This window comes from Corylus avellana, chromosome ca1 (assembly GCF_901000735.1).
Source record: "Corylus avellana chromosome ca1, CavTom2PMs-1.0".
Classification (NCBI taxonomy): Eukaryota; Viridiplantae; Streptophyta; class Magnoliopsida; order Fagales; family Betulaceae; genus Corylus; species Corylus avellana.
This window is the reverse complement of record NC_081541.1, coordinates 650,985-670,551: the sequence shown is the minus strand read 5'-3', so window position 1 is coordinate 670,551 and position 19,567 is coordinate 650,985. Positions and strand designations below refer to the sequence as shown.

Genomic DNA, 19,567 nt, shown 5'->3' with positions numbered 1-19,567 from the left:
AACGGTAATGTTCCCTAAAATGTGTTTCACTTTGGAGGCAGTACTGATCACATCCATGCTACTACAACGGATAGGGATTTTGCAATTTTGTTATTTAAATTACTAATAATTTGAGTAATAAATGTGAGATAATTTTCATAACACTCATCTGTCTGAGTAGGTTTTGAGCAACTCACCTCCTTGTTTAGATGGGTAGACTTCACACGAGTTTTTTTATATTTACTGTTTAAATTGCTAGCAATCTGAATATCAAAATTGTTAGCCTAAACTCTAGCCTAATTTTATGGACAAACATGTTATTATCATGAATGGACTAGTACTGTTATCAATATGGATTTAAAAAAAGAAACTAGCAAAGAAGCTTTCTCAACCAATAAAGGTTGGTTGTAACATTTCCACATTGATACAGACATTAATGACTACTAAAGCTAAAACTGTGATGATACATTTAAGAATAAAGTTTTTTTTTAAAAAAAAATTGAACAGAAGAAAATTCTTTTAATTTGGTCAATTAAACTATTATCTGTCTATAAACTATATGATTCTTATATGCATTTTTTATAGACTAAATTAAAAAAATAAAAATAAAAATCTTGTAACCTTATTTTTCCTAAGCAAATTAGCAAAAAGGAAAACAAGGAAATTTAATATGGGGAAAGGATGGGGGGGCTGGATATGGTTTATTGAAAGGTCCAGCTAATGACATGTTAACTGGTAGGACAAGTGAAATGGGCCAGACTTGTTTTCATCATATGGTGTTGGGCTTGCCATTTTCAGTCCAATGCTATAGCAAGTCCGCCGCTGAACCAAATCATGAAAGGTCATGATCACTTGGGCTAATGTTCAACATATTGGGCCAAACTTCAAACTTGCCTATACTGCATAAGCCAGACTGCACTAGATGAATTGAATGGATTTTTTTTTTTTTTTTTAATTTAATTATAAAAAATTTCAACTGCCAAATCCAAAATAATTTACTTATTATATTACCAATGAATATTAATATAAACTATAATCATGGTGGTTATGATAATAATGTATTAGCTCATTATCAACCCTGGTGCAGAATATAAGAAGCGTTTGTCTGGTTGTACATTACAAATGAATGCAGTGTAGACTCACGGATTGCACAGCTTTGGAATGCACAGCTCCTAGTCAACTGTGGGGTTGATCTTTATGCAAAAGCTAGCTCATGAGAGAGAGACAGAGAGCTGTGAGAGAACAGTGAACTCGTGAATTAGGAAGGGGAGGGGATTAATGGCTTTTGTCTACTGACCAGCCAATAGCGCACCAACTCCAGTCACTTCCCACTAAAATATTATATATTTATATGCCATCTATCTATCTTTTAATTAATACCCAATCACATAAAAAGAAAATGTACTCATAGATCACATGATTCCCTCCATCAATTTGACAGAAAATGCCAACTCTAGAGTTTAATTTCAATTCCCTTTGATGTTACTGTGTTCCTTTGTCCTTTTGTTGTTCATCAAGCTCCTTCAACATTTGCCCTTGGTTCATTACTAGTCATATTTGATTAGGGCATTCAAGCATACATTTGCTTCTCATTGGCCAAAAAGTCAATCTCCATCTACCACAAAAATGACTTCTTTCTTCTTCTTCTTCTTCTTTTTGCCTTACGTTTTATACCGTTAAATCATCATTTATTTTATCAAATTATGTTTCTATAATTTATTTTTTATTTTAATTAAATATTTTATGTATAGGATCTCACTTATTGAAAGATAGCTTGAGATTGACCCACACGTGATAAAGAGAATTAAAATATTAATTAAATAATTAAATTCATTACTTAAACTTTTAAGATAAACTACAAATATTATAAATCAAGTTTCCAAGATAGATAAGAGGTTTCATGTCCGAATACCAACCGCATCTTATCTTATAAATAATTCATTTCTACCATTGATTTTTTTTTGGTCAAAATTAATAGTACGTACAGATGAAAGGTACTCTTGTAGATTAGGTAAAAATAGCTTTCAATATAAATGTGTAGACCAAAATTTTTCATGTCAACCAAAATAGAGAAATGAAAATTAGAAAAGCTTGTTTGTTATCCCTAAGGAAAAGGACAAATAGCAAGAGGTCCTCTTGGTCGCTTTCTTTGCTAAACCCATGCATTATTTTATGATGGTACGTACATCTTTTTTAACTCTCTCACTGTCTTTTCTTCTTAAGTATCTTCCCCCAACATTTTACTCTAAACGCATGGAAAGTATCATCAACAACAACAACTTATATCCCCACGTCTCTCTCTCTTTGCCCTCATCACTTGCTCTCCCAATATCATCACCACTTCCATGGAAGACCAATCACCAAAGCCACCGCCAGTACCGGTCAAGAGCTACAAGTTAACAGCCTCTTCAATCTCCTACACTAAATCAACCGCCGGCTCCATTAATCCCATTGCACCGCTGATCTTCCTCTTCAAACCCTGCACCACAACTCCTCCCACATACATCCTCCGTGATGTCTCTCTCACCGCCTATCCATCTCAAATCCTGGCCATTGTTGGTCCCAGCGGAGCCGGTAAATCTACTCTCCTTGACATCTTAGCCGCCCGAACTTCACCCACAAACGGCACTCTGCTTCTCAACTCTTCCCCTTTCAACCCTTCCACATTCCGCAAACTCTCCGCCTATGTCCCCCAGCACGATGCATGCCTTCCATTACTCACCGTCTCCGAGACCTTCGCCTTTGCTGCTCGCCTTCTGGTCCCTAAATCATCCGATATTACAGCCATTATCTCCTCTCTTCTCGCCGAGCTTAGGCTAGAACATTTATCAAACACCCGGCTGGCACATGGCCTGTCGGGTGGCGAACGTAGACGAGTCTCAATAGGCATAAGCCTTCTCCACGACCCAGCAGTTTTGCTTCTCGACGAGCCCACTTCAGGCCTCGACAGCTCGTCGGCCTTCAACGTAATGCAAACGCTTAAATCGATAGCCACTTCGCGTCACCGCACTGTGATTTTGTCGATACACCAACCGAGCTTCAAGATCCTCTCTACAATTGATAGAATCATGCTGCTATCAAAAGGGACGGTGGTGCACCATGGCACACTTTCTTCACTGCAGACATTCTTGGTCTCAAACGGCTTCACTGTCCCTCCACAGCTCAATGCATTAGAATACGCCATGGAAATGCTAAACCAGCTGAATGAGCTTAAGCCCATCACACCCCCTCCATCACCAAATATCTCCACAGCCTCTCCTTGTGAGAATGAAGGAAAAAGAATAAGATACAAGAGCTCTAGAGTCCATGAGATCCTCACCCTTTATAACAGATTTTGGAAAATCGTTTACAGAACCAAACAGCTCCTTTTAACAAACACATTGGAAGCGCTTGTTGTGGGTCTGGTTCTTGGAACCATTTACATTAATATTGGTTTTGACAAGCAAGGCATCGAAAAGAGGTTCGGTCTCTTCGCTTTCACTCTCACCTTCCTTCTCTCTTCCACAACTGAAACCCTCCCAATCTTCATCAATGAAAGGCCAATAATTCTGAGAGAAACTTCAAGTGGGGTTTATAGACTCTCGTCTTATCTAATGGCTAACACCCTTGTTTTCTTGCCTTATTTGCTCGCAATAGCAATCATATATTCGAGCTCGGTCTACTTCTTGGTGGGTCTTTGTGCTTCATGGCAAGCTTTTTCCTACTTCGTATTGGTCATATGGGTCGTAGTTTTAATGGCAAACTCATTCGTGCTCTTTTTGAGCTCCCTTGCTCCAAACTACATCGCTGGCACTTCCCTCGTGACTATACTTTTGGGGGCTTTCTTTCTCTTCTCAGGCTACTTCATCTCCTCAGATGGTTTACCCAAGTACTGGCTTTTCATGCACTTCCTCTCAATGTATAAGTACGCGCTTGACGCCCTCCTCATCAATGAGTATTCTTGCCTCGTCTCAAGGTGTTTGATATGGTACGAGGAGAACAAAGAGTGCATGGTGACTGGAGCCGATGTTTTGCAGAAGAGAGGGCTCCATGAGAGGCAGAAATGGACAAATATTTACATCTTGGTTGGTTTCTTTGTGTTTTATCGCGTGCTCTGCTTGCTGGTTTTGATCCGAAGGGTTTCAAGATCAAAAAGATGAGTACGTACGTACACACAAGCATATTTACTCTGTATTAATGTTTTTTTTTTTTTTATATATTGTCATTTGTTTTCCAAGAACTGAAGCTCCTGTGAGTGATGGCTTCTTATTGGGCTTCGATTTATTGACAGAAACAATTGAAATACAGTATTAAAGGAAGTTGCTTCATGGATTTCAATTCATTTCTCCATGTTTAAACACAAAAGGTTTAGAAGCAGATAAATGAATGACAACGGTTTTAATTCCTCTCTTATCCGTATTGTAGGCCATATATATGCATGTTATTGTGAAAGGGTCAAGACGCATTTCCACTTCACAAAAGACTCAAATTCAGGTGAACAGAACTCCTATTCAAGCTTGAGCTGTCTTTCTATTAAACTCGACTACACGAGAAACATGATGAAAGTGAAATGACAGAGAATAAAAACAATTGGGATCCAATTTTTTGACAAGATTAAAGATTTTTTTGTTCGGTTCTCGATCTGCCTAAAGATTTCGAATGAATAACATTTTCCTCGGTGAAATATGTCTCATCATATGGCCTATCCTAAAATCTATAAATTTTCAAGCCTTCTTGTTATAAAAGTATATAAGCTAATTAATTTTAAGAAGAAAAAAAAAATAGTGATTCATGATTAGGTGGGCTCCAATCTACGTGTCAGGCAGTGGGGCTGACGTAGAAAGTGTTTTGGGCATGATCATCTTCTGAGTGTTTACTAAGAAGAAAGCGAGTCACGGGTGTTTTAGATATGGATGGATGGATGTAGAGAGAGAAAGGGAGAGAGAGAGCATGTAATAATTGAAGGAGTTGGGCTTCTTGAAAAGCGGTCTGTCGGGTGGGGAAATGCCACAATTCAAGTTTGTTTTGTTGCTTAAACTTGAATCAGTGCCACACTCACGGGTTTCTCTTTTAGCAGTCACCCGTGAACCCACTGTGGGGTTGCCTTCGATCGCCCCCTGCGGCCTATCTATCCCCCCCACCCCATGCTGGACAAACTATTGAAGCTTTTTTTTATTTATTTTTTATTTAGGTTAAGTATTTTATACGTTTTTTTCACGAATTTAATATGAGTTTAATTAATACAAAATGAATGAATTATGATTGAATGATCTAATCTGTTTAATTATATGGGTCAAGTTAAGATTTTTATATACATGCATCTCAACATGACTCAAATTCAACACACAAACAAAAATTACCACCCCTACAGTGACACGCATAGCCAATTTCCACTACATGGGTGGTAGTATGTAACTTTCTCCCCTTCATTACAAAGAAGAAAAGGGGAAGATGAGTGTAATAGTCTGATAGGAATGAAGGGGTAGAGAATCAACTATTTTAAAGATAAATATTAATTTAATAAATTAAATTGAAAGAAATTTCTTAAAAAACTTTGTCCTTAAATTAGTAATATATTGTTCCTATTCCTATGAAGCTACTGTAAGAAATTCCATTAAAATATGTCCCTTTATGTCACATATATTATTGTAATAATAAAATTACGGTGTTCAATAATTTATTCCAATTAAAGCTTATTGTGTAAATCAAATATTCTGAATTAAATCACTGATTTAATTCTTGTGGAACAAGTATTTGATTTCATTAAAGATTTTATTTTGTGGAATCAATTAGCTGTATTGATTTGATTTTTATTCCTTGATGGGAGGAATAATTAAGGTAACAGCTCTAATTGAGGGTCCCCTGACCTACCTATAAATAAGGCCTGTGTATTCCATCAATTGGCACTTACTGGTAGGCATAGGTCAGAAGAACCTCTCAATAAAATTGTTTAGTTTTAGTTTGATTGCTGTGGAGTCGTTCTTCAAGCTGCTTGAGCAAAGCAATGGCTGGAGGTACATATACATATATATATTAAATTTCTGCTGCTAATTATATTGTTAATTAGCATTTATATATATTCAATAGCTTACATGTGGTATCAGAGCCACCTCTAATCCATATTTGCTCAGTTTAATTTTGAGATATGCCTGCTATAAAATTTTATTTTTTGTTTCAATAATACTTTATTTTGTTTATTGATTATTGAAACAAAATACATGGTGAGGAGCATAAAGTATATCGAAATTGAATGAAAGCCACGACCACTCACTGGTCTGTTTACTTTTATTTTTTTGACCATATTGCCATGCTCCCTGTACGAAACCCATGCTTATTGAAACTGAGAACCATTTGTTCTCAACAACCATGAAACCCACGTGTACATATATGTTTTATTTGTTTTGACAAAATTGCTCATGTGGTATTGTTTCTTAAAACAAAATTATGTGGGGCCAATGGGTGATCAGGACCCTTGGTTCTTCACTTTCCTCTGGGTCTCTTTCGATGAGAATTTACTGGAGACAAGCTACAGAAACGCCCCTACCTGCAGTGCCGATTTTTTTTTTTTTTTTTCTGCAGCACCGGTCTCCCCCTCTCCCACAGCAGCGGCGTTGGCCGCATAAGGTGAGCTGTTGACGGAGGAAGCCCCATAAGGGGCCGCCTGTGATGGGCAGAAACGGCGCCTACACAGGCTGCCGATTGGCCGGAACGGTGGTCATTTCACCGGGCTACCCACAAAAAAAAAAAAAAAACTGCCGGCAGCCTCACACGGGGTGCCTGCTGTTTTTTGGCCGGCGCATTAAGGAACCGGCGCCGGTGACCGGAGAATGGGGAAGGGGAAGATGCAGCGGCGCAAGGGACTAGCTTTCCGGGTTTGGGTGTTAAGTTTTTCGGGTTCGGGTATTATCATTCGGGTAGGGTTTTCAAACCCATAAGGAAACCGGGTCTAGTGGTTTTGGGCCATTGGGTATGGGCTTTACTTTACCCAAACCCAATTCAGTTTTTTTTTTTTTTTTAAAAAAAAAAGGTTTATTAAGTGGGCTAACCCGATTGGGCCAACCCAATATAGAAACCAAAGGCTGGCCCAATAAGGAAGCCCAACCCGATAGCCCATTCAGTTAAAAAAAAAAAAAAAAAAAAAGGGCTCATTGGGTTTAGAACTTGGGCTCTTAAGGTATAAAGGGCCTTAGGTCACTTCAAGACCATTAGGCTATTCAGTTTTTGATGCTTTAATATTACATTTTTATTCATCTTATGATTTAAATTGTTCAGTATTAAATTATTGTTTCTTTAATGCATGAACTTAAGGATATATTTATTCTTTTAATTGTTTAAATATAAATTGTTTGATGCCTGGACCTGAGAATAATTAACTAAGCCTCATGTGTTGGTGAATGTTTATGGTACTATCCAAAATTGCACTCGGAAAGCTCTGGCAAGGTAAGTCTTGGGACTTAAGTGTGCCGTTGTGCGCCCCCTCACTTATCTGGGACACTATCCGGTTGTACTTTGGAAAAATACTGTTTACCCACTAACATGATGGTATTGTCTTTTATTCTTTAGAACTTTATTTGTGGCATCTATACAGTTATTAGATGTTAATGAAGTAGTGATTATCATAATAATTTTGGGAGAGCCACAGCATCCCGATTTTATAATGATAATTGCATTAAGATCATATATGTGAACTTCATAAGGAAAATTAACATCATGTTGTAATTAATTCATAAATTTAATTACTAATCCCCACAGGGACGTTATTATTTTTATGATTTAATTAGAATAAGATAATAAATTTAACTTTAAAAATAAAATTTCTCTTAGGCCCACAGGTACAGAGAATTTTATTTATTAATGTTAAATTTATTAGTCATATTAAAGAGTAAATTTCATGCGTGATGCAACCTTTGCCCACATGTAGGTTGAAATTTACTATTAAATTAGCATTGGTTAATTTAAATAAATTCGATGTTAATGAAGTCGTAATTGTCATAATAATTTTTGGGAGAGCCACAGCATCCCGATTTTATAATGATAATTGCATCAAGATTATACATATGAACTTCATAAAGAAAATTAGCATCGTGTTGTAATTAATTCATAAATTTAATTTGCCAATCCCCACAGGGACGTTTTTATTTTTATGAGTTAATTAGAATAAGATAGTAAATTTAACATTGAAAATAAAATTTCTCTTAGGCCCACAGGTACGGAAAATTTTATTTATTAATGCTAAATTTATTAGTCTTATTAAAAAAGAGTAAATTTCATGCGTGATGCACCTTTGCCCACAGGTAGGTTGAAATTTACTATTAAATTAACATTGGTTAATTTAAATAAGGTTATTTCATAGCATTAAAGTATATAATTTTTCTTGGTTACTGGATGTATTCCTACTGCTTTAATTATTAGTATTTTATGTTCCAATAATTCTTAGTGGTAATTTTTCCTGACTGAAAAGAAAAATGTGCTTTTCACTTTGGGGTGTTTGGAGACTGAATTGGCGTTTCGTGTGGACAAATCACCTTCTCCCACGGAATCAAGTACGCCACATGAGATTATTAAATATGAACGATTGTAGTGATTTAAATCGCTTAAGTTTCAACGTTCATGAAATCTCATATCAAGGAAAGCATTAGGGTTTTATTCCTTAGTGTTTTAGGGCCAAAGAAAGGTCATTGAGGAACATTTAGTGAGTTCCAATAAGGCTTTGGCCTGCACCCTAATAGAAAAGCTTTAAAGTAAAACCTTTTATAATTTCAAAATGTGCTTGAGCACATTATGGAAATGAAGGACATAACAGCTCATTATAAAGTCCCTAAAGGTTGAGTTTTTGAGTCATTATGGTCAATTTTATTCTCTCATCTAAATATGATATTTTTTCAAATATCTTGTGGCACACATAAGGATAACTGATCAATTAAGGAACTTCTGATCATGTGTGTTCAAAAAAAAGATGAGAGATTAAGACATGAGAATTCAGAAAGTTACTCATGTTAAGGGAAGACCTTTATAGGCAATCATGTCCAATAGTTGATGAATGAAAACAAGGTGCCAACAAAGTGTTATGGCAATTAAGATACTTGTTTCTCTCACACTAAGGAAAAATTATGGACATATAAAGAATGATTGCATAAAGTATCATAAATGACTTGAAATAAAGGTAATCTCATACACCTAGTGTGTCATGAATCTCTTTTATTGACTCTATTAAGGGCTATGTGGATTGAATTTGGTTTAGCGGTCCACGTTGTCAACATAATGCAGGGTTTTTTAAATAATACTTGTTTACAATTGGAGGTTGCTGGGATCCATAGATTAATTTTAAAAATTCAGTTATGTCATTTTGACCTTAATAATGTTTTTATATATTCCACAATTCTTTTAGAAATTTAATTTCTATTTTAGTTTGTTAAAGTCAAATTTGAATATTGTTAAAATTTTTTGGGTGGAATATTAAATTAATGGTCTATTTAAAATTTATCTAGATCCCAATTTTTGGAAAATTAATCCCTGCATATTAATGATGACATAAAGCAGAGTCTTATGAATGAGAAAATCCTCTATATTATGGCATTGGAGATTGGAATATATCTCTATAAAGAATAAAAGGTTGATAAATGATAGAGTTTTTACGACTCTTTAAATTTACTATCTTTGATATTTATGTGGACTGCATTAAGGAAAAGCAGACCAACTATACCATTAAAGGTGCCAACAAAAGGATTTTTGAAATTCTTGAGATCATGTACAAGTGTAACCTTTTCCATGCTTCTTGCCTCAATGGTTAGAGATATCATATCTCTTCCGGTAATAACCATATAAGGTTTATGTATCTCTATCTTCTAAATCATAAGGTTTGGGCATTAATGCTTCCAGTACCTATAAGGTAGAAGTAGAGAAACAAAACAAAAGAAAATCAAGATCGTAAGATCTGATAGAGGCAGATAGTATTATGGTAGGTACACGAAAAGGGGACATGAAAGGTAATGTTCTATTCTCCTAATGGAGTGAAGCCTTGAAAACCGCTGTGTATATATTTAACTCGATTCCATTCAGAGTTGTACATAAGACACCTAAATTAAGGAATGAATGGAACCAAGTTCAAATTGTTTACACATATTGGGTTGTCTTGCTATAGTGAGGATTTATAATCCACACCTAAGGTAATTAGCTTCAAGACAACTAGCAGAATTTTATAGGTTATACAGTAAACTCTAAGGGGTTTAGGCTTTACTGTTCTTCATTTAGTCCTAGAATTGTTGAGTCTAATATTAAAAATTTCTAGAGAACGCTGAACTTAGTGGGAGTGCTTATCCTTAAGGGGTTAAATTAGAGGAAGCACAAGAGTTGACTGAAGCCCCTTCACATGAAGGGTGTTTGATTGTGCTTAAGAAAAATCAACTTGATTATCTTCAAGCACAATCGGTTTCAGAAACAGTCAACTCATAAGGAACAAGTTCAGAATGAACCTACTCAGACTTTGTCAAAAGTAAATGAAGTAGATTAAGAAGATTTTCTAAAATAAGGCGACCAACAATCTCTAGTGATTATGTTGTATACTTCTAGGAGTCTGATTTTTATGTCGGACCTAAGGACGATCCAAAATTTGTTTTCACATCTTTTTGGGTGGAGATAACTTCACATTGTGTTTCAATGCCATGAAGGAGGAGATGAAATCTTTGGCTAAAATTCAAGTCTGCAATCTTGTTGACTTACCAAAGGGAGTTGTAGCCATAGGCTGCAAATGGTTTATAAAACCTAAAAGGATGCTTCCGGGTAATGTTGAACTATAGAAAGTTAGACTTGTAGCCAATGATCTTACTCAAAAGGAAGGCATTGATTATCATGGTATGAGTAGCTCATTTTGTTTTAGAGCTATATCAAAAGGATGTGAAAAACAATTTTCCTGAATAAGGATCTTAAGGAGGAGGTGTACATAAGACAACTTAAGGGGTTTTATTAATAACAGTCAGAAAGCTTGCAAATTAAGAATATCTATTAATGGACTAAGATATGGCTCTCATCAATGGTATATAAAATTTTTACAAGGTTATTACCTCATATGGGTTTATTGATAACCTTGTTAAATCATTGAATATACCTTAAGGTCAGTGGGAGTAAAGTTACATTTCTTTTAGTCCTGTATATAAATAATATTTTGCTTGCAAGCATTTATTTAGGTTTGCTACATAAAGTTCATCTCACTAAAGTTTTGGGAGAGATTCAGAATGAAGAACTATGAATCTTCAGTAGCACTTATTATTAAGGGGGATAATGTCCCAAAATGTATTGGAACAAAGGCAGATATTCCATGTGTATGCACAGGTCTACATTAGACCTGGCATTGAAATAGCTGTTGGACTATTGGGTCAGTATAGTATTGTGGAATATGCAATAAACCAAGAACTACAGATACACTTACCATTTGGTGGTGTTTATTCAGGTTTGATTTTTGCTAAATCGGTAGATAGTAGATAATCAACTTCAGTATATATGTACTGAAGATGCAGTAAGCAAACTACAGTTGCTACATCTACCATGAAAGCAAAAGTCATTACATGCTGTGAATTAATTACACAGGCATTATGGTTGAGACATTTTTGTTAAGGTCTCAAAATTGTCGATTTTATAGTTAGACCCATAAAGATCTTCTGAGTTAATTCTACTACAATTATTTTTCTAAGAATAAACTGAGTAGAAGCAGAAGTATGTATATCGACATAAGGTATCACTATGAAAGAGAACATTAAGTGACAATAAGTGTCTATTAAGCATATGAGTGTTGAATTAATGATTACGGATCCCATGACCAAAGGTTTACCGGTAAAAGAAAGTATAAAGTCATGTGGAATATATGAGATTCATTAATTCATTTGTGCTTAGTTTCTCTTTAATTGGTCTATAGACATAAATGTTATGTTATAAAGATTTTTTGTGCGCATATATATATTATTCTTATCCGTGGGGATAAAATTAAAGTTGGACCCGAATGACTTATAGGAAGTTCATTCATAAAGTACATTATCCATAAAGTACTCATTTAGGGAGATATTGCACATTGTGATACATGGAAGGGACGGCTTATTATATAAAAGCTTTACCGCCATGATTCGTGTGTAGTATTCCTTGAATGAGTGGGAGGATTCCATGAATGGTTGGAATAAATAAAGTATTGGCCATATCATAGAATTGAACACCATAAAGAATTTACGTGTCATAAGGGCCAAGTGGGAGAATGTAAGAAATTCCATTAAAATATGTCCCTTTAGTCACATATATTATTGTAATAATAAAATTACGGTGTTCAATAATTTATTCCAATTAAAGCTTATTGTGTAAATCAAATATTCTGAATTAAATCACTGATTTAATTCTTGTGGAACAAGTATTTGATTTCATTAAAGATTTTATTTTGTGGAATCAATTAGCTGTATTGATTTGATTTTTATTCCTTGATGGGAGGAATAATTAAGGTAACATCTCTAATTGAGGGTCCCCTGACCTACCTATAAATAAGGCATGTGTATTCCATCAATTGGCACTCACTGGTAGGCATAGGTCAGAAGAACCTCTCAATAAAATTGTTTAGTTTTAGTTTGATTGCTGTGGAGTCGTTCTTCAAGCTGCTTGAGCAAAGCAATGGCTGGAGGTACATATACATATATATATTAAATTTCCGCTGCTAATTATATTGTTAATTAGCATTTATATATATTCAATAGCTTACAGCTACAACATATTCTCAAAAAATGGTAATTAATCAAATTATATTGGAAAAACAAGGTTGTAACTCAGCAAGGATCGAAGAAGGCCAGGGAGAGTTCGATGCATTCCTAATATTAATCCTTACTTGTGCTTGACAATTTCTCTCTATTTCAGGTGAGACGATGATGAATTATTTCACAGGCGCATCTAATGATATATAGATTATTTACGTTGTCACATCATTTTTAAAATTATTTGTAATCTAATTATTTAATGATGTTGATGTGAAACTCTAAATCAATTATTCAATTTTTTTTATTTAATAAAACTAATCTAATGATTAGTTGAAACTATCACATGATCAGCATGGTTAGATGAATATTAAATAGATTTATAGTATGATATCACACAATATAAACAGTTAAATGCTATAAAATTTTATCTGGCCATGAAATGGAGTTTATGGTTACTCTCCATTGATTATTCGATGTGGCCGGGCATGGGTTGGATTAGCTTGGTTTTGCGAATCTTTTCAATTAATCGAATCGGAACTTGTCGGTTTGAGAATTTATCGAACTGAGCCAACCCGATTCCTAATGAAACCAAACCGACCCGCATATGATCGGTTTGGATTGGGTTGAATATTAGTCGGTTTGGGCGTGTATTGTGAGGCTCATCTGGATGATCATTTATCTTCAATGGAGTCTAAAAAACTTTGGGTTAATCATTTTATTTGGACCCTCATTCAACTATGATAGTTAAGAGCGTATAGTAAGTCGTGGACTCTGTGATATATAGTATGATCTAAGCTTGGGTATCGGTCAAAACGGTCCGGTTTTGGCTCTTATCGGTTATTAACCGATAATTTTTGGTTAAACAGTTTATTAACCGATACCGAACCAATAAGAATTTTAACCGAAATTATCGGTTATAACAGTATACGGTTAAACGGTTTGGTTAAACCGGTTAACCGATTTAATCGTGGGCTTTATATTGATTTATTTTGTTGGGCGAAAAATGAGTTTTATTGACTTTTGAGAGCCCAAATATTTTTTGTTGGGCTAAAATAACTTATTAACAATGAGTTGTTTTAGGGCCCAAATAACTTTTGTTGGGACCCAAATATTTGTTTTTTGGGCTAAAAATTAAAGTTTTTTTTATATTGATCTACCACAACTTTTTTTTTTATATTATAAAATACATTTTTCCAAAGCAAATGGACTAATTAACATAATGAATGCTAATTTGACTAACAAAACTAGTTAATGAAAAATGATTTCATCAAAGGCAAATAAATCTCATCCAATGCCATCACAAAAAAAAAAAAAATCAAACCTACCCAATCCCAAATTAAGATAAGGTTACATAGGTATATATATAATCCCAAAACTACATCGTTTTAGCATTCCTACTTAACGGTTTATATCGGTTAAACGGTTAACCGATATGAAATTTCTAACCGAACCGATAAGGATATCGGTATATTGGTTACGGTTAATATCGGTTTAAGTCGAAACCGGTAATCGGTAACCAGTTAATCTGCCCATCCCTAGTATGATCGATGGCACTGTAGCTCTCTGATTCCCTGTCAAGTGAACGAAGTGATCTTGGGTTAATGGGCTGGTCTTTCGGCTTGACAAATGGGTTGTGTGGCATTGCCGGCCCATATCCCAACATTGTCCAACATAAAAAAAAGTTTGGAGAAATTTCAGAAAGCCCCCCTGAACTTCCAGCCAATTTGAAAAATCTTCCCTGAATTTTCAACTCTCATTTAGGCCCCCTGAACTTTGGTTTTCTCCCACTTTAAACTCTTTTAACATTAAACTACGTCGTTTTGTGTCCTAAAATTACAACACCTACCAAGCTTAAAACGACGTAGTTTAATGTTAAAATGGTCAAAAGTGAGAGAAAACCAAAGTTCAAGGTGCCTAAATGAGAGTTTTGAAAATTCAGGAGGATTTTTTCAAATTGGTTGAAAGTTTAGGAGGGCTTTATGAAGTTTCCCCAAAAAGTTTCATTTTCAACGTCCAAAATGCATTAATTAGCTAACAGTAACAACTTCATTAGGTAATTCCTATTGATCATGGGTTTAATATATATTGTGGTTAATTAGGTTCTTATTCTTCTTAATAAAGATTTGATAATTAGTGATCTAGATTATTGTCGGTAGCTAGTGCCTAGGGGTGTTTAGTCCTGACTCTTGCAGCTACCAGCTTGAAGAGATGGCACTGGAGTAGCTAAGACCAGTAGCTAAGACCAGTAGCCAGATCTGAAAGCACATGTGCATGCTAGAGTTCAACGGATCGATATGGTCCAACTTATCAAGTACAATCAATCAAAAGCATAGTAAGATCATCAACTCTATATATATTATATTGCATTCTCGATTGGAAATGAAGAAGAAAGGCACAAAAAGAAATGGAGGATGCCATAGTCTTGTATCCATCTCCGGGCATGGGCCATCTGATCTCTATGGTGGAGCTAGGCAAGCTCATACTCAAACACCACCCATCATTCTCCATCACGATCCTTATCCTCACCCCACCCTACACCACGGGCTCCACCGCCCAATACATCGCCACCGTCAATGCCGCCGCCCCTTCCTTAACCTTCCACCATCTCCCCACCATCCCTCTCTCTGCCGCCACCAAACACGTCGAGCAGCTTGCCTTCGAGCTCTCGCGCCTCAGCAACCCTAATCTCCACCAAGCCCTTCAAACCATCTCCCATACCTCCAATCTCAAAGCCCTTATCTTTGACTTCTTCAACAACGCTGCCTTTGAAGTCGCCACAAACCTTCACATCCCTGCTTTCTATTACTACACCTCCGGCGCAAGTTCTCTCACCGGACTCTTATACACCCCCACCCTCCATAGAAACACCACCAAAAGTTTCAAAGATGACAATACGCTCCTTCATATCCCTGGCATACCACCAATCCATGCTTCAGAGATGCCTACACCTTTACTTGTGCGTGATACTGATGTATACAATAATTTCCTACAAACGGGAACCCAGATGTCTAAATCCAATGGAATTATCTTAAACACGTTCGAATTGCTAGAGACAAAGGCCGTCAAAGCCATATCTGATGGCCTTTGCGTGCCCGACGGTCCAACCGCATCTATATTTTGCATTGGACCGTTGATCTCGACCAACCATGTTGGAGATGAGCACGAGTGCATGAGTTGGCTAAACTCACAACCCAGCCGAAGTGTTTTGTTCTTATGTTTTGGTAGCATGGGTTTGTTTTCAGCCAAACAGCTGAAGGAAATTGCGACAGGGTTGGAAAATTGTGGGCACCGATTTTTGTGGGTGGTACGGGCTCCACCCGCAGAAAATAAGAGCCAGAGCCAGTCAATTTTGACACCAGAAGAGCCCAACTTGGATGAACTATTGCCACAAGGTTTTCTTGAAAGAACAAAAGATAAGGGACGTGTAGTGAAGTCATGGATCCCGCAGATGGATGTGCTGAGCCATGACTCGGTGGGCGGGTTTGTGACGCACTGTGGGTGGAACTCGGTACTTGAAGCGGTATGTGCGGGCGTGCCGATGATTGCGTGGCCTCTGTATGCAGAGCAGAAGATGAATATGGTGTTTATGGTCAAGGAAATGAAGGTGGCAGTGGCATTAACGGCAACGAACGAGTCTGAAGATGGGTTCGTGAGTGCGGGTGAGTTGGAGAAGCGAGTCAGAGAGTTGATGGAGTCTGATAGAGGAAAAGAGGTGCGAGAGAGAGTTTTGGGTATAAGAAATGGTGCAGTGGCAACAATGAAAGAGGGTGGGTCATCTCTTGTTGCCTTGGCCAAACTTGCTCACCTCTGGAAACAAACGGTGACATGAATCTGATTCAATCGGCTACGCAGTCTACCACTGTAATTAATGTTCATAAGGTTGAAATTGTTCTTTCCATAACATATAGTACTCTGTCTTTAAGGTTTGCGTAAACTATCAAATGACAAGTCTCCAAATGGTATTCTCCGAAAATAGAAAGAGAGCAATTTTTCAAATTTTTTTTTTCATATTTATTCAACCCATCATATATAGGATGGTCAGTTATACATAAAAGGATGATTAAAAAGCTACTCGCACGAAAAAGGAGCACTCGATCACAATCACAATCACAATAACTAGCATGTTGTCGTGACCCACGACTCAGCCAACTTGGCAAATGCAACACTAGCGGACCCTCCGTCTTCCAAGGCTGCCACAGCAGCATCTCTCATGGCTGAAACCTTCTCTCTCACCTCTTTGCCTGCTTCCGAGTCCATTAACTCCCTCACCCGCTTCTCCAACTCGGCCGCACTCACCAACCCGTCTTCCGACTCGTTCACTGCCAAGGCCACCTTCAATTCCTTCACCATGACCACCCTGGTCAACCTTTGCTCCGCATACAAAGGCCACCCGACCATCGGCAAGCCGCTAAACACCGCTTCAAGCACCGAGTTCCACCCGCAGTGAGTCACGAACCCACCCACCGAGCCGTGACTCAGTATCTCCACCTGTGGAGCCCATTGCTTCACCACAAAACCCCTCTCCTTGGTCCTTTCCAAGAAACCGTTTGGCAACAACTCATCCAAATTTGGCTCTTCGTTGTTATTTGGTGGCGGATTTCTTACCACCCACAAGAACCTTTGGCCACTGTTATCTAATCCAACGGCAATTTCATGCAACTGTTTTGCTGAAAACAATCCCATGCTTCCAAAAGACAGAAACACCACGCTTTGACTTGGTTGCAAGTTTAGCCAATTCAAACACTCGTGCTGATTTTCTCCATCTTGATTGTTGCTTGATATCAAAGGTCCAATAGAGAATATTGGCGGAGTTGGTCCATCTGGCACACATAGCCCATCCGATATTGCCTCAATAGCTTTTCTTTCGAGCAGGTCAAACGAGTTTACAATAAGCCCATTTGATTTGGCCATGTGGGTTGCTGTGTTTAAGAAATACTCGTACACTTTAGTACTACGATCTGACATATTTTTCGGCATCTCTGAAGCTGGGATAGAGGGTAAGCCTGGAATATCAAGAAGCACGTCATCATTGAGATCTTTCAAGCTTTTATCCAGCTTTTTATGGAGAGTGGGGAGGTATAGAAAGGCAGTTAGACTGCTTGCGCTGGAGGTAAAGAAATAGTACGTGGGGATGCTAAGATTTGCGGCTACTTCGAAAGAAGCATCACAAAAGAAATCAATGATGAAGGCTTTGAGTTTGGACGTTTGGGAGATGGTTTGGAGGGCTTGGTGGAGATTTGGGTTGTTGAGGCGTGGGAGTAAGAAGCCTGACTCATAGGCGGGAGAAGTGGAAGGGACGTCGGAGATTGGGGGCAGGTGGTGGAAGGTGATGGATGGAGTGGTGGCGTTGACAGAAGCCATGTATTGGGCGGTAGAGCTGGCTGCATATTGAGAGGTGGAGGCATTAGCTCTGTTTTGTGTGTCTAAGATGAGGATTGTGATGGAGAAAGAAGGGTGATGCTTCACTAGGACCTTGCCAAGCTCTACCATGGCGAGTATGTGGCCTCTGCCTGGAGAGGGGTATAGGACTATCACCTCCTCCATGTTCACAGGATGTTAGCTTAGCTTCCTCTTCCTCTGCCTCTGAGTAACCCCAACCATACGTGTATTAATAGGAGATTTATCGAACTTGGGGAAAAAGAAATGTATTAATTAAGAATATGTTCTAAGAGAAAGACGGTCCATTCAAAGGCCCGAATTATTAATTGGCACCTCATTAAATAATGTAATATATAGTTTTATTTGCGTAGGACTTTATTCGAAAGATTTCGCACCAATTGGGTTTCAAGATTTGTTATATTGAATAGACTGAAGGATCCGCCTACCTGGCTTCTTTCCATACAAGAAATAAATATTTGCGTCACTGCATATGTTTGCAAAGTCTTTGGTCTACAATTATCTAGGAAGAAGTCATCGTCGATCGGTGGAACGCATAAAAAGAAAGTCTGCTACACCAGTACGATTATGACTACCTTTGTCTTTGGCAAAAGAGAAGAAGCCTTTCGCAGCTTTCGCTCCCCCCACTTGCTCATTATCTTATAGAGTTTTTCATAAATTTGTCCACGATGTCAAGTTCTAATATTAACCGCACATTCCCCTTCGCATACCAGCAAAACTCTTTTTAATGATCAAAAGATTGCTACTTTTCTAATGCCTTCATCTTTGCATCCATCCTTGCTTTCTTTTGACAAAAAGAAATTCCGGGCCCAACACCTTAAGCAGCGGCAGAACCAAAACTTTGAGTGAGAGGGGTACGAAATAAATAAAAAATTATAAAAAAAAAAATCAATGAAGAGAAAATTAATTTTACTACATTTCTTTTCACAACCACAAAAGGCTTGTGAGTCCGAAAAGAAATGTAATTTTATTAGTATATATTTGATTTTACAATATTTTCACCTCTTTATGTAGTGTGATAAGCAACGTTTGTCATAAACTATGAAATAACTTGATTTAAGAGTATATTTCAACTGTCCTAAAGAGGTAGCTTAGTCGACTAGAGACTACACTTCATGAAGTGATGGTTACTAGTTCGAATCTTCCATCTCCCCAAAAAAAGAGTAGGACTTCAACTTGTCATTTGAAGAGTGAGAAAATAATTTGGGTGGACAAAAAAGAAAATATTAAGGATAATAGTTGATTTAAAAATGGTTTTTCAAGGATTTTTAAAGAATGTCCCCCAAGCATACATTTACATTGGCCCTTGACTCTAAGGCCAAGCCCCCTCTCCCAACCCAAAAGGTAGTTTCTAAAACAAATAATTTTTTTTTAAAGAAATATATATTTTTTAATAAAATAGACCGTTAAAAATTAATTTGTACCTTAAAAAAATTTCGCCTCTCCAAAATAAAACTTAAAGTTCCACTCCTACTGCCTATATATAATAT

The 19,567-nt window shown here is 37.0% G+C and overlaps 3 protein-coding genes across 5 annotated transcripts; 2 read left to right on the top strand and 1 right to left on the bottom strand.

Annotated features, from left to right (window-relative positions):
* Window positions 1-2,192: 2,192 nt before the first annotated feature.
* Window positions 2,193-12,911, top strand: LOC132167224 (ABC transporter G family member 4). 3 transcript variants are annotated; one of them, XR_009438667.1, is made up of 3 exons: window positions 2,193-4,118; window positions 4,384-4,452; window positions 12,841-12,911. XR_009438667.1 is itself a non-coding variant. In XM_059578130.1 (2 exons), the coding sequence occupies exon 1, from the start codon at window positions 2,325-2,327 to the stop codon at window positions 4,116-4,118; it is 1,794 nt and encodes a 597-aa protein (XP_059434113.1). In that variant the 5' UTR covers window positions 2,193-2,324; the 3' UTR covers window positions 4,119-4,122; window positions 4,384-5,495. The 3 variants fall into 3 exon arrangements, 1 of the variants encoding a protein (XP_059434113.1); XR_009438666.1 differs by having other exon boundaries at window positions 2,193-4,122; XM_059578130.1 differs by lacking the exon at window positions 12,841-12,911 and having other exon boundaries at window positions 2,193-4,122; window positions 4,384-5,495.
* Window positions 12,912-15,033: 2,122 nt separating this feature from the next.
* LOC132175668 (anthocyanidin 5,3-O-glucosyltransferase-like) lies at window positions 15,034-16,606 on the top strand. Its single transcript, XM_059587690.1, has one exon. It carries the CDS (start codon window positions 15,085-15,087, stop codon window positions 16,507-16,509), a length of 1,425 nt encoding a protein of 474 aa, XP_059443673.1. The 5' UTR covers window positions 15,034-15,084; the 3' UTR covers window positions 16,510-16,606.
* Window positions 16,607-16,702: 96 nt separating this feature from the next.
* LOC132175652 (anthocyanidin 5,3-O-glucosyltransferase-like) lies at window positions 16,703-18,369 on the bottom strand. Its single transcript, XM_059587666.1, has one exon. The coding sequence runs from the start codon at window positions 18,222-18,224 to the stop codon at window positions 16,797-16,799; it is 1,428 nt and encodes a 475-aa protein (XP_059443649.1). The 5' UTR covers window positions 18,225-18,369; the 3' UTR covers window positions 16,703-16,796.
* Between the last annotated feature and the right edge of the window lie 1,198 nt (window positions 18,370-19,567).